Consider the following 20,270-nt stretch of genomic DNA (forward strand, 5'->3'; position numbering starts at 1 on the left):
GATGCTGCGGTCACGATGAAGACGAGAAGAGATGAAAGTTGTCGCGCATATTAATGATAAATGTCACATGATCCGCACCACCAGCCCATCCCTACACCTTCCTTTCTTCCACCTTTCGTCCGCACAATAGAACTGTTTCGCATCAGACCAGTGTCCAGCAAAAAGGCAAGTCCAGCGGTGGGGCAAGCGCTTCGCTACCGTTGTCAATAAATCTCGCCCGTTTCGCGGACCCGCCAAAGTGAAGTTACTGTGCGATAAGCGCAAAAACCGGCACGCGAACGACCGCAAACGCAACGCAGCGATGAAGAACGGCGATTGCCGGGGACATGGTACAATGTGGGAGAAAGAAAGAAAGGCGAGAAAAAAACGGAAAGAGTGAAAGTGTGTAAAACTATCACCGACGTCATTGCGTCTGTCTGAGTCGTCGATATAGGCGTCGGGAGTGAATGGTTGGAACCAGCAACGCTGGGAAATCCTTCTAATCGGGTTGTGTAAATATTCAAAATTTAATGAGTTTACTCGGCGTCATACAGAACAGAGGGAAAAAGAACCGTGAGCATGAGAATGGCGCCAAAGTTCGATATGATAAAACCCAGACACGGTAGTAATGCAATTAGAGAACCGGTAGGCCCTGCTGGAAAGCCCACCAGAAGGTCAGCAAATAGCAAAGCGCTTCCTCCAAGCCACATATGGGCATAAAATCAGCTGAGATCGCACCTACCCTCTCTCTTTCTCTCTCTCACTCTCGCGATGGAAATGTGCTAATGGTTCCGAAAAAGGGGGTGCAAATCCGTACCGTGCACTAGCCGTGCATTCAACTCGATTATCGGTTTGCGACATATTTGGCCGGGTGAACTTCCTCCCCTTTCGGATAGGAAGCCTCGTAACGCATCAACGAATCAGAGTCAATCGCTTTAAATGACATTAAACCCGTTGCGTCGCGGTTCTGACGGTGATCCACCAGTCCACCAGTAACACACTGGTTCGCGAGAGAGAGAGTGAGATAGAGTGACCGTCAAACAGAATACGAGATGAGACACAAAGGCGAAGCGGGTCGAGCACATGGTGCATTCCGCTGTGCAGTGATAGCTCGCGCAGCATACACAACCGCAAAGCCGCCAAGCCAGTCAAGCAGTCTGTTGACGGCTGTTGGACGGCTCAGTTCCGAAGTGACTGTCGCACGAGTGAAACGAACCCTCGCCGGGCTTCGTTCGTGGCTCGGAGTTTGCCTCGTTCGCGCGTTTGGAAGATAGCCCCCAACACAACACAAAGTGCAAAGCAAGTGCCCACTAGTGCCCATTAGTGACCGCAGTGCCCAGTGTTTTACACACAGTGTAAACTAATTCCCTTGACACGAAAGAAAAGCAAAACAAAATGTCGTGCACGGTGCGTATCAACAACAACAGAAGCCATGTGGTCAGGGTTACCGCGGCGCTGTTGTTGGGATTGCTAGTGTTGCTACAAGCGGCCACTGCGCGAGGGCTCGCCCAGCAAGCATCAGGTACGGAGTGAAGTTTGCGACACACCAGACAGACACAAAGATGACGCAGCTGGTGCGATCCGAAAATTGTCAATCAAATGTCTAGCCCTTTTCCTCAGCATCCAAAAAACACAACCCCCTCAACTCTCTCACACGCGTTCTGCTTCTCGCAGGTGATCGTGTGTACAGGCCGGAAATGGATGATCTGTACATTACGGTGAACGCGCGAACGCGCACCCTCGAGCTGGCGTGGCGCAATTTCGACGATCTATCCAATTACATACTGCTGGCCGAACAGTACCCGGTGGAAGCGTTCGAGCCGCGCTACTACTACTACACGGGCGACACGAGTGCCGGGTCGACCAGCACCCCGTCGACAGACGTCACTGTGGGCGATTCGGGCAGCGTCTCGATGATGATGTTGGGTGATGACGCAGCGAGCATCGCCCTCAGCTCACCGGAAGTGACCACCGATGCGGGGTCCACCACCGAAAATAGCGTGTCCACAACAAACGCCTACGAATACACGGAGATGGAGCTCGGTTGGGTGTATGACTTCCGGGACGAATCTGGCTACCGAAAGAAGGAAGTGCTATTTTCACTTCAACCGATCTACACCAACGGGTGGACGAAGACCGGTAAGCATTTGGGAGAAGATATTCCGGGAGATAAATTATTGCTTCAGCGAGTGAATTGGTTGAGTAGCCTGTAAGTTCAAAGCATACTGGTCGTGTTTTGTAATCGGTAGAAATCCTCCTGGACATTGTTTTGTCGAAGCTGGCCGACTTAATCTTAGAGAAACCTTTCTAAGCGTGTTTGGATGCGATAAGCGACGCCCGCTGTGTGTGTGCGAAAGGGTTTCCCAAGCGTAACACGTGCCAGGGCAAGACGGACGCAACACGCAGTTTATCGTGCGGTGGTGACCACTGCTTTTGACATAATTCTATGCGGGTCATACCAAGACCATGATGATGGGCAGTCTTTCACGTTCCGATTCCCCTTTTGTTGTGGTTATACTGCTTTGCGAGCAGAAATGTGTGGTAAGACACCGCCGCAAATCGCTTTCAGGATGCTGATCCGAATTCAGTCGGCAACGATTTATAAGCAAACGAAAGCGGACAGTGATTGGTGGTGAAATTCTACTTAAATTGCCCATTCCAAACGGAGCTTAATAGAGTAGGACAACAAAAACGTGCCAAAACACACACACCAGAGGCCAACGATACACTACTCTGATAGCATTTCTAATCGGTTCTGTTTAGTGGCATTAATCGAATCCGCTGCAAATGCACCGTAGTTCGATCTGCTGAATCGCTAGTACGCCGGGTGGCAAATGAGGAAACTTAGATTATCAGTATTATCCCTGCTCCAGGGGACGACCCCTTGGAACACTCTAGCCATGGGGAAAATGGTCGTCGAACTAACAACTCCCACCAACCAACTTTGCATTTCCATTTAAACGGTTTGGCAACATCGATCGATGGCACTAAAACCATACGTAGCGTAAGCGTGCGGTTTGATACGATTGTCACGTACCGGAAGCCGAGGCAACAGTTGGGTTGTGCCCATCGCACGAAGGTTCGAACCGGGTTGTCATTAGAAGGTGGTCGGGTTTCAGTCGTTTCCTGTCGGGTGTAGAGTCCTTCGAATCGACCAAATTGGCACACTGTTGGTGGAAAATGGTGATCATCTGATACCGTTGTCGTTCGATACAGCATTTACGCACCGACAAAGGAACGCTTCCACACACAACACCCTCATATGGAGCGACATTCCAGACCGATTCAAACAATTCCATTTTCTTATCGCATTAGGGTGGAGAAACAAGAAAAAAGAGGTTAATATGACTATATCTAGATAGACATTCCACCTGCCGGTGTTCCGCTGAATGGGTCTTTGTTGCTGGAGGAGTTTTTACACCTGGCCCTTGGTGACAGCGTCATCAGCGTCTTCAAACACGTGCGCCTAATTTCGCTCTCATTAGCGTAAATTGTGTATTTTATGGTTGTCGTTTTCTGTCTGTTGCTAAAATGTGTAAGATTTTGCGCCATTAGAAGGCTTTAATCCTTCGTGCTGGGGTGATTTTCATATCGTTAGCCTTAAATTTGTATGAGGAAATTTGCTTTCCTTAATTTTATGTTATCTTGGCCGATGCATTTCTTAGGAACACGATCGGATATTTAGGTTGAAAAGATTCTTTAATTTTAAACCAGTCTAGGTGCATGATTCAAGAATTAAAGATTGCTGATTCTACACATAATGGCAAAGAGAAGACAACAAGCAGCCTAGCATGGAAAATGGCCAACCACAGCAAACATGAAACATGACAAAGACGTCTAACGAGGTATAGAACAGTTTTCTTTGTCTAGAATCGCTCGTACATCAATGTCCTCCTGAGCAACCAATTATAGACAGACAATGAGACGTTTACGTGAAAATCTGAGATCTACCCCTTCAGTTGAGTCAGCATAACAACGATTCTGAATAATTTTAGTAATCTGGAACTTGAAATCTAATAACTCACGTTGTTTAGTAGGGAGACCTCTCTTTGGAGTAACCAATTGTTGATCTAGTCAAGATACAAGATAATACTGTGACTGTGATAAACGATCGTACGTGGGAGATCTCGTAATATCTTAGTCGAAGAATGGACATGACACTTTTTTAGAACTTAGTAAATTTGAGTATTAAGTCAACCCTTAATCCTTAAGACAACTCTCTTGATTTTCCGGTTTCTCCTATTAGGAAGAATCTTCCTCCTAACAATTCTCTAGATGAATTCTAATGGACGAAGCCAACCAACGTACACTTGGAATGTCACAGCTTTCGAGTCCCGCAGATCCCAAAGTCCATAATGATAAGAAAAAGGAAGAACAGTTTGTTTAAAGAACAGTAAAAACACTCACCAATCCAAACAATAGTGTTATAAAATGGCCTAACAAATCGTAAAACACTCCTCTCGCAAACACCTTTTACAAATGAGTCACCTCTGTGCAAATCGGCGTCTAGCAAACCGGTTGGCCCTTTCCCATTCGAGAACTTGCCGCTAACACAATAATAACACACGCCGTACGGCCGACCGGTGTTACGATGCCGGCTAGCATGACTCAAACATTCGCAAAACGCTTCATTTACTTCCACTCCACCCGAGTACCTCGAACGCGGCAAACGTCGAGTAGAGTCACGGGAAGAAATGTTAATGAGACTGCAATTAGACCACATGCGTCCTCCCCCGACCGAACCGTCCTACTTGTGACATCAAAATTCTCACGACCGCCCAGGCAGCACAGGCGTCACAGCCAAAAACTCGCCCATCCAAACTTCACCGTGCCCTTTTACGCTCTGTCCCGCAGGTATCAAATTTAATTACGATCTCATGAACGGCGTCAACACAAACACCAGCTGCTACGGTTACTACGCGTACTTCGTCCGTCCGAACGGGACCGTCCTGTCGGCCCACTGCATGAAGCTGCACCCGCGCTGGATGCAGGAGCTACAACCACATCTGAGTGCATTCCGCATGCGAGAGCTGTTCATCCCCGGTACGCATGATTCCGCCTCCTACAAGGCCGGTTTCGATCCTCAGCATCAGGAAACGATCATCACCAAGTACGCGCTAACGCAGGATGACGATGTGTACGCCCAGCTGCTGCAGGGCATCCGGTACATCGATCTACGGGTCGGATACTACAAAAACAGCCCATCACCGTTCTGGGCCAACCATGGGATATCGCGGCTCCATCCGCTAAGCGACATACTCGAGCAGATCAAGCGATACGCGCGGGAAACGCGAGAGATCATCGTGGTCGATGTGCAAGAGTTCCCGGTCGGATTTGGCAAAGAGTACAACATCCACACGAAGCTGATAAACTTTTTGCAGAGTTCTTTGGGTGAGGTGATGGCCAATCCGAGCATCGGGTGGGATGGAACGCTGGGCGACATATGGGCCGGTGGGAAAACGGTCGTGCTAGCGTACGATCATGAGTTTGCCTTCCGGTCGTTCTCGCACGTGGTGTGGCGCTCAGTCCAACAGCGCTGGGGCAACGTGCAGAAGGTGAACGATCTGAAGGACTACCTGTTCAAGGTGCACCATCCCCGTGGATTGTAAGTGCGATGTTACCGAGCTCCAAAAGAGTCCTCGGAATTCATCATTCTCTCGCTCTATCTCTCTCTCTTTCCAGCCGGGAATACTCATACCGCCCAGTGGCCGATATGGCCGAACTAACGCCCGATCCCTGGGGTGTCATTACGGACCGGTACGGTGGTCTGCGCAAGATGGCCGACTCGGTCAACCGGTTCGTGACCAAGTGGTACTTTGAAGATCTCGGCCCAACGGCAAACGTGGTCGCAGTGGACTTTGTGCGCGGTACCAGCATCGTCGAGGCGGCCATCTACTGGAATCTAAAGCGCGTTCCAAACGGTTCAATAAAACTCCCTTACTAGAAGCTAGCATTCGGTCCGCAACGCATCACCGTCCGTCGGAAACTCATTAGATGTGTTTGACCAGAACCAACCCAACGAAAGCAACGCAATCATTGCTAATTAATCGCTAATTGAGGGGCTTAAAATAGCAGCCAGAGGAAAATCGATAAACTGTCCGATTACGCGAGCTCTGGAGATGGCGACAGCCTAGCTGTAGTTGGATGTAGTTTTCCGGTGGCGAACATGAAAAATCAAACCACCGGTTACACGGCTGTCGTCGACTCGGAATTGGGAGAAGCTGTACACATTTGGCCGTGGAAAGATTTTATTTCTTCTTTATGAGCAAACCGACGCGTCATCAGCTTTATTTGACTAGTTCCCCTTTAGGAGCAGTCGTTACCGGGGGGTGCAATTACACGTCCCGATGCTGGATGGTCGGAATTAATGGATCCGAATTAATGAGCTTATCGAAACGATAATGTACATTTCGGTGGAACTCCAAACATTCGCGCCGTTTTCCAAATCCCTTGTTAAATTGATCATAAAGCCGGCGAACGGAGTTCGATGATGTACTCTCTTTCCCAGCTTTTTGAAGTCGGTTCTCCTTTACAACCAAAAAGACATTCCCTGGATTGATTATGTCTCTTGTGGAAGGGTTCGGTTCGGCCAAACGTCTCGAAGTCGAGTCAATGTTTTACGAGTTTGGCCACCGTTCAGCTCGTTAATATTTAACGATGATAGCGCTGCACCATTTCTTCGTGGTGGCCTTTCGCAAGGGATTGTTGCTGTGCTCTGAGACTTTCATCTTACAGTTAGTTAACATAGCGCTACCGTGATGCCTTTATACGCGTTAGTTTTGCCAAATCCCTTCTTTTCTGGCTAACCGATAACCTGGGGAAAAAAAGATCCTATGAAATGTGGTTTTCATGAGCATGAAAGGAAATCAATTTCATTTTGCTCGACCAAGCTCATAAAGAATAAAATGGTTAAATTAAGCAAACCCCAACCGAACCCCCAAATGCTCATTCATCTCGAATTTGAAGCCGTTGGGAGATATTTGAGGCTCAGAAGGGTTTTCGGGTGTTTCGGGGTCCTGCCCGACCGGTTGTCGACATTTCGGCTTCATCGACCCGGACGGACTGGGCACCGTTTCTTGATTGACCCCGGCTACGACTCCGAAAGAACTCGGCCCCTTTTTGAAGGTGTTTGCCGTACCGTTTTATCAGGGCCATCATTAAAAGGATACCGGAGCAGAAAGCTAGAACGGTATCCTCGCACGGCGGATGAAGCTGGGTTGGTGTTGGTGTGCCATGAATTTTGCTTTGCAGTAACGTAAATCTTCGTGGCGCATTTTTCTCGTTACGCTACACCGCTCCCTCGGTTCCCTAAGGGATGGAAATATGAAAGCGTTGCAAAATTACCACACGTCAAGCTTTCGTTCGCTTCGTTCACCCGAAAATGGAGAAAAAAGGTTCTTCGCTTTGGGTGTGTGTGTGTGTTGGCGTGGCCTAGCAGCATTCGTTAGCTGGCAGAGGGTCGGTTTTTGTGTTTAATATAAAAGGTAGCGAAATTCGATTTTCAATCTGTGGCGCTCATGGTGTGATGATTGGCAGGAAAAGCTTCAGCTCAGCACAAACCATGGCCATGATGGATGGTTGTGATGGCGGTGCAGAGGCGTCAGTGACATAAGTCGGATCGGTGTATCGGTAATGGTGGAGGAATATTTTCACCCAAAAAGGAATGGACGAGTTTTCTTTAATTTTTGGAGCTGATTTGATTTGATCGAATGAATTCGCGAGGGAGTATTGCGAGCTGGTTGATGGTTGTGTCAGGCCTGTAATGGCTCGTTTGGTTCAATTTCGGTCGGAATCAATATTTTTGAACGAGAGAATGGACGAGAGGGAATGGGGAATTTGAGATAACAGACACCAAGATTTTATGGAACTTCAAGTTCCAGTATCACTCAAATCGTATTGGTTAAAACTACTATTACTCTAAGAATTCAAAGCATTCTATCATTAATTTTCTTTAATATGGTGAACTTGATGGTCTGAAATTTACTCGAAGATATTAGGCTTTGAAAAATCTTAAATTCTAAGGGAAAACCGCTTAAGCAAGATTTTTCAAGCGTAGAAAGAACGACTTGGAAGTCACAGTTTCTCGCTAAGCATTTATTGATGTCATCTGGAAATTATGTATCGTCGGCTTCGACCTGTCAGTAACATTTAATGAGGTGAGATTCTGTCTAGTTCTTCTTCTTCCATGGCACTACAACCTCGAGAGGTCTCAGCCTGCCACCATTTCTGGCTTTCTGTAACTTGATTTGACCCGTAGCAAAGTAGTCAGCCCTGTGTACGGGGAGGCGGTTTGGATGGGATTTGAACCCCGGATCCTGGCGTATGAAGTCCGGCGCCGTTATCGCCACGGCCACCGGACCGCCCCAACGAGATTCTGACTACAATTCATTAAATTCTAACTTGGTAGCAGTAGGATTCTATCGGTATGTAGAAATTTCACTACTAGAATGCTTGACAATAAGATGAACAGCAAGTTGGCAGCACTGCTCGATTAGTTCTTCAGCTAGAAGGAGGGTACCAGTAAAGCTGAGTTTTTATTCCATATTTTCCCTCCAAAGCTGGAAAACCTAGATGCAAAAATCTTTTTTTTCCCAACTCATTGCCCTAATAGAATATGTAAAGACTTTTCCAAGCTATTTATACAAGCTTTCACCCTTTAAAAGCTGCTTCGGCACGAAAGGCTAAATCCAGCTGAAGGTTCTTCAAAAATAGTCATTAGTCGGAACCGCTCTTGTAAGCAGGCAACCGTGTACGTCTAGCGAAAGTGCAAATAATAAATCGACTGCTCGAATTCTTTGTTGCCCGCTCTCTAATGCAACCCACGCTTTCCACGGTGGCACACACAGCAAATAGCGCTGCATTTATCTTGAGCTGGAAAGCAATGGCTTGAAAGCATTTCACCGAACCTTTTGCCCTAAAATAGCAGAGCCACTGGTTGTAAGCGCGAAAATGTAGTTCCCACCCATTGAAACGCTTTGAAGGACGTATGTGTACCGGAAATTCTACAGCCGGTGGCTCTGTGGTTCCCCGTGAAAGTCACGTATCGTGTGTGCAATAGGGCTCTGGTTATGTGGCACTACAAACTGCACCGATGCACATTTGATTGCACACATCCAGTCGAAGCGGTAGCGGAGGTTCGATGCGTGCCCTAATGGCAGGAATTTCCCAATCCGGCGAATGTGTGCCTGACTAGGAAAGGCCATAGGGATTGGTGGCTGAAAATAGGCACTTCCTGCGCGACAAGGTCACTTCCATCGGGTGGTACAAGGTTCATGTTCTCACGTAAATATCACACACCGTCCAGAATCAGGACATTTGAATACCGCCCCGTTCCTGTCCGAAACGCATTTGGGTTGGGTGGATTGGGTCCTCCAGGGGGTAATGGATTTAGGGCAAATATTTGTAACCACGGCCGGACATACCTGTGCATGGTATGTTCGTGGTGGTAAACTTGCGCATATACTTTAGGATGCGTTGTGGAATTCTTCGTTACCGTAAAAGCTTCTACCTCAACATGGCTCTTTATGTTGAGAGAAACTTTTTAAGGCTTTTTATTTGTTTTCACCTCAAAGCAAAAGCCGCGTCGGTAATCCTTGATGTATGGTGCTCGGGATAAAGCAGGGATTTGATTATTTTTATCACCGTTTAATGGTGTCTCCCCGGTCACGTGCCCTGGCAAACGAGGTATCAGGCGTCGGCCGGGGTTGTGCATGTACGATAATACATTAATATTCATGTACTTTTCGGCAGGTACGGCGAGTAGGGCGACCGGAGCTGAGCTTTAGAATTAGCTCGCTCGCTTTTGCGATAATCTCCCTTAAACCGTGCACGATCGTATTTCATAGCTTATTAATCAAGCTTAGCGGATAAATTGGGCGACAGGCACTCCAGGCACTCCACCCACAACCGCTAGAGTGTGCTAAACTCCTGCTAATGGCCATTTTATGGAGCACATTCTGCGGTGAGGCTTAGAGTGGTTGTTTCGGGACAGTAAATTTGAAAAACATTAGTCCGTTCTGATCGGTGGAAAAACATTATTTAAAGCATATGGGGGTGAGTCGAATACAGGTCGGGTCCCAAAACATCACGTCCCAAAACCGTCCCGCGTAAAGGTCAGTTGGGCAAGGTAGTCGGCCAGTACCCAAAACCTGCCCTCCGGTTGATTGTTTAGGCTGTTTATACGTGTTTTAGAGCAGTGTGGCACGGTACCAGTCGATCCCTCCTGGGCAGGATGTTCGGTGTCGTACTACTCCACATTAGTACGTGCCCAGAATACAGCAGGCTTTGGAATCGTATTAGTATGACGGGGTTTTTGTAGAGAAAAAAAGCACAAATCAAACGACAATTGCGGTTCACCACGAAGGTACACAAATCATGATGATATACCGTACCGTGCTCGGGGACACAAAAACATACCGAGCGTTCGTCCACAGATCCTGGGGCACACAATTCATCGTTCAATGTAGCATTCGGAGTTGCCCATAATCATTCGAATTGCCGGATTCCGAAGCCATACGATAATTAATCATCGTTTAATCTGTTGTTGAAGCGGGTTCGGCTCGTTCCTCTCTAGTCCATTACTCCTCATCATCAGAACGCGCCCATTGCTGTCCCCAATGCGCAAATACCACAACGCAAGGCACCGACCAAGCGAACCTCGTTTCCTGGCGTCATGCACAGGCTAGCAAATGTCACTTCCGTTCTCGTCACAGTAACATATTTTCTTTATTGAGAGCTATATAATGGCAGGACACTATTCTAGCGTCCAGAGGAGGAGTTCCACTGTACGGTCGCCAATAATCCAGCTCTTTGATGGGTCATTTCATAATTGTTCGGGATGGTGCATTTATAACAGCTCTGGACACGGATGGTCCAGACATTCCTTGCCGGTGAGTGCCGTCATCCATCACATAGTTGGGCGTGTGTCGGGGGTTTTATCGCGCGGTAAGTGCATTGAATCGCACACCACTCTTTGGCTAACCACACCGATGACTGCCTGACATATCTCCCCGCACTACGACGATAAGCGACACACACAGAACAAAAAAAAAACGAAGCGGAACCGAGTGTCTGGCCTTAATTGTTCGGTCCCGGTTGGACATCACTCCATGTCCTAAGCCATGCCGGTAAGCGGTGACACTAGATACTCGTTGAATTAAATCCTAATTTGCGCCATGTATCAATTAGCGTTATCACTTATTCAAATCCCTCGCCCCACCGTGGCACGTTGAGTAATAGGTGTATCCATGGAGTGGTGGTGATGTCTAATGTGAAGTGGACATTATTGGTGCTGGAGTTGGGATAGTCAACCGTGACATTCTGGACAACCCTCGAAAGAGACCTCGCTTTATTAGCGTCATGGTCGACGTGCTGATTAACAGGAGTGTGAGTCGTTTGAACGCATTTGTGCTTTAAGGGCTGGTCGATTTTCCTTGACCACAGTTGATTGGCTGACGTAAGCACTTAATGCCAGGAATGTTTGGGAGTGATGTGATATTTACATCAAATAGAACTCAAAGAAACAGAGGTTTGAGGTCTCAGAATTGTAGAGAATTGAAGCAGCTCCTAAAGTTGCCTCTTTGAAGCGTTCCCCAACATCATATCTTAACCATGATCAACTTCAATTTCCATTAAAGAGATACACAAATATATCTTCAAAAGATCCAACCCTTCCTAGCCGGACGATGTTATCCCTGGAACACACATTTTCCCAAGAACTCTTCTCAAAAGAAGGCTCCAAAATTGTGCGTAATCATCAACAGATGACAGTTTTGTTTTGTCGAAAGAAAACAACCAGCCCTCAGCTTAACCAGTTGCTTGTGTCGAGCTGCCTTTCCCTCTACCTGAGTAGAGTGTGGCGGTAACCAATCTAACGTAAACTGACGATAACATGAAACGCGGGCGGTTTTTCGTGGGAAATTGCATGCAAAACACCATCAGATAAGCTTGGTGAGGCCTATGGAGAGAAGCCTCCGATACTTGTTGGCCTACCCGAGGAGACACTCGGGATTCCTCATTGCTCCGAAATGATTATCAGCAGTTGCTGTTGTTGTGTGTTCTCGTTGGGTGCTTTTGTAAATTAAATTCAAACCTTCACACCAACGACATCGCAGCGCTTCGTTCGGCATTCATTTATTCATCACGCCATCCTCTCCCGGTATCGGGTGCCAGGACGACTAGATGTTTCTGGTTGTTGTGATGAAGATGAGCTACCACGTGCTGGGGTTAACCAGTTGTCAACGGCTTTCCACATCAAGCGATCCTCAATTCGGGGTGGGACTTCGGGGCGGTAAGTCCTTGAAGCGATTTCCTATTTCGTGGTACAGCTACAATCGCTTTTCTATAGGTTATTCATCTCGGGTATGAATTGCTTTCAAAAGGCCACCGAGGCTGTACAATTTATGAATCCCTTTTGCTCCCAACAAACAATGAAACAAATGAGAGGAGGGACATGCTCCAACTCTGAGGCCCCTATCTACTCTTGGCAGCATCGCTAAACATTGTTATCGTTTGTCTTGTAATGGAAAATGATGGATTTACTTTCCATGCTAGGGGCCAGATCACAACATAACTTGACCACTCCCTTCATTGACGCCCTCGAGGCAGACGGGGCACCGAAAAATAGAAAGAAAGGCTGTAATCAAAAATCAACGGCCCCTTTTGTTCACTTATGAGAGAGTTTTTCGTCCTCCAGGGTCGCGTTTTTTCGGCATCCCGGTACCAGGGTATCCTTTCTGTATTATGCACGCGGTCCACTACCAGCTATTCTCTGCTCTGCGTGAAACTTCTTCGTGCTGAACATGCTGGGCTGTTATGGGTTTCGCCCTCGAGCGTCCATGCCAAGACCAAAACTCACCATTTCGCGGAACATATCTTGTGGCTTTTCTTGCTTAAAGCCAAACTGCCAGTTAGTTTGTTAAACAGCTGGCCGACTTTTTCGGGTAACGGCTTCTTGGAGGCAACTTTTGTTCCTTCCAACGACACAACAGTAGTCTAGCGTCTAGAGTGGCAGCGAGAAACGAAAAAAAGGGCAGGGATTGTGTTCCGCGACACGTCGCTTTGTTTGCCATTTGCGCATTTTATGAGCAACTAGACCGTAACGGCACACTACTTCAATTCAACTCCTGGCCCCCACTAAACAGCTCCTAAAGAGCGTAAGGATTGCTGCTAGCCCAGGTTCGTTTACTTCTTGAGCAAAGGAGGCCTTTCAGGACGAAACACACACACGCACGCATCTTCAACCCATCAAAGCATCATAAATCCTGCCGGGCTGTTGTTCATTCTTGACGGCTGTTTGCTACTTTGCCACTGGGCAAAGGGGCCACCAAAAGCATTATCATCCCTAATGCACACGCCGAGTTGTTGATGAGGAATACATTAAAGTGTACTACAAGGGGGGGGCTGTTTTTCCGGTACACAACACGACAAAAAGTTGTACGAAACCACGCCGGCACACACGTGGTGTTGGTCGTCGAATGCGAATATAATTATGGATCTTATGATGCCTGGATATCTGCGCGCGTGTGTGTCTGACGTAGATGGGTATTTATGCGAACCGGGCCTTCGTACACCAGCTGGAGCTGTTTTCCTTTGACAAGACAAGATTGATGCGCACCGAGTGACATAATAACGCCGGATCCAGTTTAATGCCGCCCGGGTACGGATGCGGATTATAACGCTTACTAAATTGACGATAATTTGGAAAATGCTTGCTTAGCGAACTTACTAAAGGGTGGTTGGAGTTCGAGAAGGAGAATCGAATTGGCGGAAAAACTTTCCTGTTTTGCTGATCTGCTTTAGTAGAGAATCTGCCTTAATTGGGACGCGGTGATCTAATTAGACTGCTTAAATTTTCTCTGCACAGAGTTTAGAACCACCCCGAGCAAAGAACAGGTACGAAAGTTTGTCTTTTAGAGCACAAACAATCCGCATGGTGGGTCGAGAGCGAAACATTGGCCATCTCGATTGAGTAGCGAGATTTTTGCGGGGTGGCAATTCCAACACATAGATCACGAATGAACTTTTAAGAATTTAATTACGACTAACCATTGCCTCGGCACGGGACGGCTTTACCAGACGATCGTCTAGCTAGTCCCCGAATGCTTCCCCACCGACTGATTGCTCTCATTAGTCATGCCCGTCAATTTGGCCCGTCACGCAAACATGAAGGTTATGGGTTACGGAGTTTTTCACCCGGAATTGGAAAATGTATATCACAGTGAAGAAAAAGCGCGGGCATTTTAAATGATAATAATAATAAGGCAGTGCATCATCATCCCTCGTTCAGCTCACCTGATGCGTTTCGTTTCCGGACGTTTCCGAATTTCCCGGGTGTGCCGGGTGTGCGGGTGGTTTAATCCAATTAAAGGAAAAATATAATGCGCAACCTTCAATTTGACGGTGTCCTTCCGGAGTGGAACGGGTGGAAAAATTCCACTTCTCGTCTGCGTACGGTGCGGATTTTCCTTTCCCTTTTTGTTATTGCACGATTCACGCAAGGGACACGATTTTGGATTTGGTCGGTAATAAATGAATTATTGTTAGCCCCTTTGAGGCACGGTGGGCACACGCACACAAACAAAAGGGAGGAAATGATCACCTTTTTTCCTTTCCGATTGCTCTTCACTTATCCTGTTGCTTGCTAGGGTTGGATTTTAATTTTTTCACACCGGTATTCGATAGTGTGCTCACTTTTTTGGTCGAATTTCCACTTTAAGCGACACAGTTTTTCTTTGCTTCACTTTTCACTATTTTTTTTCCAACACCACATACTAACACGTTACGATCACACGGACACGAACTATAAAAAGGAGAAGAAAAGCGCACCAATAGAAAATGCATTCAAATCATTAGCCTTGCAGAACAACACTTTTCACACACTCACACACACTTGTTTTTCTCTAGATCAATTTCGATTCCTGGAATATCGCTTTAAATTACGGGGACTTTTTTTTTTTGGCTCCCAACACCCAATCACCCTCGTACGAAAGAGTTTTGTATTTTTATGGGATTTTCCCCGGCACGTTATTAGCAATCCAGCAAACAACCATTCCCAGAAACTGTAGTAGAATGAATTTGGTTTTTGCTGCTCTCTTTTTGTCACCAAACGGTGATGCCTGGACGAAGCATTAAATTTGCACCCCCTTTTTCCCCCTTTTATCCTTCCTTCTTCCTGTGAGTGAGTTATAGGAGATGGAACGAATGAAAATCTTTCCCATTCGAGAGCTAGGTATTTTATTACGGAATCCCACAGCGCTGCCGGCATCGATACCGTTGAGCGTTCGAGTTGCTTTCTTGGTCGATTTGCAGATCGAATGGGATAGCTGGTACGTAGGTCGGAAAATTGCACTCCCGTAAGCTATTGAGAAAATGCCATTTCGTTTCCGGGCGTGTACGGGAACGGCGGGCAGGATGAAATTTTTAATTATCAAACTCACTGACACAGCACAAAAACTTTCGCTTCTCTGTCTGGCTGGGTTCGGGCTTTGTTTTCCTCCCAGCACGCTTGGTCGTTTTGCCGTCCTCAAACCAGGCTGACCAGGCTGAAATAACAATCACGTATTTTATTTTAGATCCACACAGAGCGATGACTTTTTCCGCTATTGCCATGCAGGGGGAGTTTTTCCCACCCTCTTTCCCCATTCCTACCAAGGGCACTGATTATGAGTGTGATAGGTTTTCCACCGGGCGAACCGGTACCGACCGGAACCGGAACTTCATCTTGGGGGGGATGAAGCAATGCTGGTGCATGGTGAAATTCCAGCGGTCCATTTCACTTCCGACAGCGATGGCGCTTCGTGGCAGAAGGACAGTTTCGCCAAACCCACTGGCGCTTATCTTTCTGTGGCTTTAGCCCAGTGTGCCCCAACCGCATTTAGCGATAGTCGTTTTAAATTATATGCTTCTCTCATTTTCTTTGTTTTTCGCTCTTTTTTTTGTTTTATTTTACATCATAAAGCTAGCACATTTTATGTTGCGCTAGTGGCTCCATTTGTATTTTAATTCGTAGACACAAGAGCTGGTGTCCCATTTCCCCCCCAACACATACACACACACTCACACACATACAAAACACTGCACGGAATGGATAGACCCTTGTTGAAAGGAGACCACTGGGACCGCCATTTCGTCCTGTGTCGTCCACCGTCTCCGTGAAGGAAGCCCAACTTTTTATCGCACACCGTTATCAACGCTGGAAAACTTCTCGTCTTTATGGAGCGAACAGGAGATGTTTCCACCGCATTGTTTGGGCGCGCTTTGATTGGACTGAAGTGATGCTGAAGTGAGGAAGGAACGCCCTGTCGATGACGTTTCGTTGTTGGGCCCTATTGTTTACCCGTCAGTTACACACACACACAAACAAACACACGCACACACGGCAACGAGGGGAAAGAATCAAGATTATTGTGGCTACCGCGCGTTACAAGGGATGTCGTTGGGCATCAAACGGATCTGCTCGAATGGGGGCTGGAAGCATCACTGCCCTTTGCTTTTTACTTAAGGATCTCGCTTCAAGCAGCATGTTGAACCTTTCACAACGTCGGCCAAGTGCACGTTTACCCACTTTACGTGCGAGGACGGAACACGTTACACACGTCAAAACACAAACAAATCACACGTATTTCCACTTTTAACAAACCCCTTCTCCACACCCGTTTTTCCTTCCTATCCCCTCTCCAAAAGGGGGTGTGTTTTCCCATCAACACAGTCGCTCGAGCATCACGGCATCGACGGCTTGACGGCTTTCCGGATCGCGCGACACACGTAACCAAAAATCACGCTACTCCCAACGGTACTAGGCAGGCATGTGTCTAGGCAATTTATTTTGTAGCCGATTTTTTGTTGTTGTTTGCCCTTAAAGATTTCTCCCTCTTCCTAAAACACCAACACACATACACACAAACGCGCACACAGCTTTATGCATCGGAAAACACACCTTTAATATGGGGAACCGTGACAGTAACGCATCGACCGACACACAACACAGTCGACGCTAGGACGCAGTGCTGGAAATGCGGGAATGCGGGTTTAGCTCTGGCGTGGTCAACGGTAGGCAGAGATCTGACTAATCCGAAACGCTCCTTCCGGCCCGTTTTCGCTCGTTCTAGCTCTCGCGCGCGCCGTGTGTGTTTTTACTTAGAACGGATGCACAAACCGGGAGTCTGCGCGATACCGTCTTAAGGGGTCACTCTTTGTGTTACGATGAGTGGTTCGGACGCGTTTGCCGAGTGCTCATTGGAAGTAGCGAATCGGGTTGGTTCGTTCGTTTGGAGTGAATGGATGAGGCACTCAGAGTGAAGGGAAATTCATTTCCTCAATTTTCACCTCTTAGAGAAAACGGTTTGTGGCAAGTCAAGGGATATTGTTAGATTCAATCTATCGATCGAGCGTTTGTAACAGATTAAGAGTATTTCAAATGGTTCGGTTACAATTTATTCCTTATCTTGTTTGGGTCTTGGACTTTAAGAGGCCTTGCCCAGTCATTATTGACTACCATGGCTTCAACTTACCCAACGCGCTAGTCTTATAGATTGGTAGATTGCTCCATTTAAATTTACACCAATAACAAATATCACGATAAGGATTTCATAGTATCACGTAATGAGTTCTTACTTCTTTAAGTGTTATACTGATCGATTAACGGCCCTCTAAATTCATCCAAAACTCAATAGTCAGCATTGAGAACAACATTGATACTACAGACCAGAAGTTCGTCAAGTTGTGGTGGGCTGGTTATGTCATGAAAATGACACCGGACAACCCAGACCGTAAAGCCTTTTAAGGTCAGCCACATGGACAGAGAAGAAGATAGAACACCAAAACCCAAAGTTCCTGCATGTTCCGGATTTCAAGATCCCGGATTCCAAGATCGCAGATCCTGGATTCTAAGCACCATGATCTCAATACCCCAATATCCCTGATCTCGTGATACAGAATCTGTATAACATTATAACAGTTCATCTGTCTCATAGCATACACGTATAACAACCCAAAAATGACCTCTCCATTTGTAACGTAAATGAACCCAAATGAACTCCATCCTGAACCGCTCCAAACGTTCTCGAATCGATCGAAACCATGCATAGCTCTGTCCGGGTGTGTTTTGTTTACCGGAAGGGGCATTGCGTTTTTATTTAAGTAACTCTAAGTTAGCTTGCTTAGGGGTTGTCTTTGTTCATTGTTTTCTGGTGGCGAAAAACCTTGTGTACAACACAAGATAAATGAACACGACGCGCGCCTACCCAGAACTGTGTCAGCTGTCGGAAGCAATAGAGATCGTAGCCGGGGCCTGTCGTCACATTCAATCATGTCGAGCGTGTCGAGGAACTGAGCGAGTTGCGTTTGGGGCTGGGATTACAACCACCTCGCTCGCAGAAGGGAAACAATTTGCCGACGCCGACTCGTTGTGCGCTGGGCAGAATAAAAATCAACGATCCGTTCCCGAAACAAGCTATTGCTGGCTGAGTTTTATGTTGACGCACACCATCATACGAAGATAATTGCGTGATTTAAATCACTACTCTCGGGGCAGGAGTAGTGGGACTTAACATCAAATTTCTCTAATGAGAAGTGACAACTTTTGAACAGTCCCAACGATGTTGTTTATTGTTGCGAGAAACTAGGAAGAAGGTGAAAAACCATGCCGGAAGCGACTTTTGCACAGGTAATTAAGGTCACTTGGAGTAGCATTTAGAGCAACTTAAATTGAAAAGAAAAAACATGATAAAGCAAAGCAGAGAAAAAGGACACACAGTTCGGTTACTTGCCTTGAAGATAGGGCACACGGTAGCTTCGCGTCCTCTGTCCCAAGCCGCCATCCGAAGACTGAGATCTGGGAGCATCTTCAACAGTGCTTTAATTTGCATTACAACTCCCACTACACCACTAGCCAACGCACGATAACCTCACTTACTGCAGTGGGGAAAAAGGATACGTTTTGGCTAGAAAGTTGACCCCTGGTTGGACCATTGTTCCTAGCGAAGATGAAGCAATGGCCTCCGGGAAGCTTGCCAAGAGCCACACCGTGCAACACAGGTCACAAAGGTTAGTGTGATAAAATTTAATCACTTCAGCAGGAGTTTGTTCGCACGAGGCGGAGATTCAATTTCCACCCCCTTCCTGGGGGCTGCCCTCGGTAGGTCGGTTTTCTAATCTTGGACACCTCCGCAAGGTGGCCGGATCCTTCCGGAGTGTTTTTAAAGTGTTGCAAGGAACGGCGTTAATCTAAGAACTGGTCGAAATCTTCCACCGTGCCTGCAGGTAGCAGGAATATGGGTGAAATTTAATATAGGAAAAATAAAACACACACCGACCCGTCGCAAAAAGGTTGTTTTTGCCTCGGCCGTCCTTCCACCGAACAGGCTGAGACAGGCTGGTGGGAGCGTTGGTAAACAAAACTGTGCTAGCTTCTTGATGGGAAAGTTTAATTAAAACACACCTCACACTAACACGGGGTGCCCCCAAAAAGACGAAGCTGCTGCTGTCTTCTGAACATGAAACGAGCTAAAGATGTGTGTGTGTGTGTATGTTGGTTTAGTGGGCGAGAATCATAAGTCGTCAGTTGGGAAAGAAATCATAACTAATCCATTTTACAAGCCGAAGGATTTAAAGCTACTTATCCGGTTCCCTTCGGTATAATTTTCCTTTGTGTGAGGGAGATCATGAGTTTTTTGTTTTATTCTCCATCATGGTTGATTATCATTGCTGATGAAGTTTTTCATGTTCGTTCTCGATGCTTGATACCATCAGGCTGTGGCGAGTGACACATATCCTACCATACCACGGAGCCCATGTTCACGTTTGATCGTTAACCACTGTGGCTGTGGCAGCATGAGCATGAGGGTAACATGTGCCGTGTGCGAATAAAATTAAGAATCCTCACCCGTCGGCCATGATGAGTGATGAAGGACGGACGAATATCTTTGTAATACACATCCCAACCCAACCATCTGCAGTGTGGAATGTGTAACGATGAAATAAAACCTGAGCAAACCAAAAGCCGATGGGCAAAAAGCACTACGAAACACCTCACTGCAGATGCTCGGTCTGTAATGCGAGGATGGACCAAAACCAAATTTATTCGCTCGCCGATTTCCATTCGGATGAGTTGCGCACGGTGATGAAACGGAAGCAGGAAACAAAAGGTTGAAATGTTGGAAGAGGGAATAAAGGACCGGGGACTGCTTCACAAAAATGAAACAGAATTCAATTCACATACGCAAAACTTTAGCCACACCTGTGCTGGGAGTGCGCCGTGGAAGGTGCCTTTTCGGGTGGCATCCTCCGAAAAA

The 20,270-nt window shown here is 46.9% G+C and overlaps 2 protein-coding genes across 16 annotated transcripts in view; one reads left to right on the plus strand and one right to left on the minus strand.

Annotated features, from left to right (window-relative positions):
• The window catches only part of LOC118510461 (AF4/FMR2 family member lilli), a 197,286-nt gene extending 180,237 nt beyond the window's left edge, over positions 1–17,049 (minus strand). For 10 of the 15 annotated variants that reach the window (XM_036052303.1, XM_036052311.1, XM_036052302.1 and 7 more), the window contains exons 1-2: positions 16,916–17,049; positions 14,272–14,779 (exon numbers count right to left, since the gene is read on the minus strand). The gene's annotated coding sequence lies outside the window, so the exon portion shown is untranslated. The remainder of the gene's footprint in view (positions 1–14,271; positions 14,780–16,915) is intronic. The other 5 variants (XM_036052299.1, XM_036052298.1, XM_036052297.1 and 2 more) reach the window with 1 other exon arrangement.
• On the plus strand, positions 1,098–5,948 carry LOC118510465 (PI-PLC X domain-containing protein 1). The gene is made up of 4 exons (XM_036052321.1): positions 1,098–1,501; positions 1,654–2,118; positions 4,834–5,584; positions 5,662–5,948. The coding sequence occupies exons 1-4, from the start codon at positions 1,375–1,377 to the stop codon at positions 5,921–5,923; spliced, it is 1,605 nt and encodes a 534-aa protein (XP_035908214.1). The 5' UTR covers positions 1,098–1,374; the 3' UTR covers positions 5,924–5,948.
• Positions 17,050–20,270: the final 3,221 nt, after the last annotated feature.

Source organism: Anopheles stephensi, chromosome 3, assembly GCF_013141755.1.
Source record: "Anopheles stephensi strain Indian chromosome 3, UCI_ANSTEP_V1.0, whole genome shotgun sequence".
Lineage (NCBI taxonomy): Eukaryota > Metazoa > Arthropoda > Insecta > Diptera > Culicidae > Anopheles > Anopheles stephensi.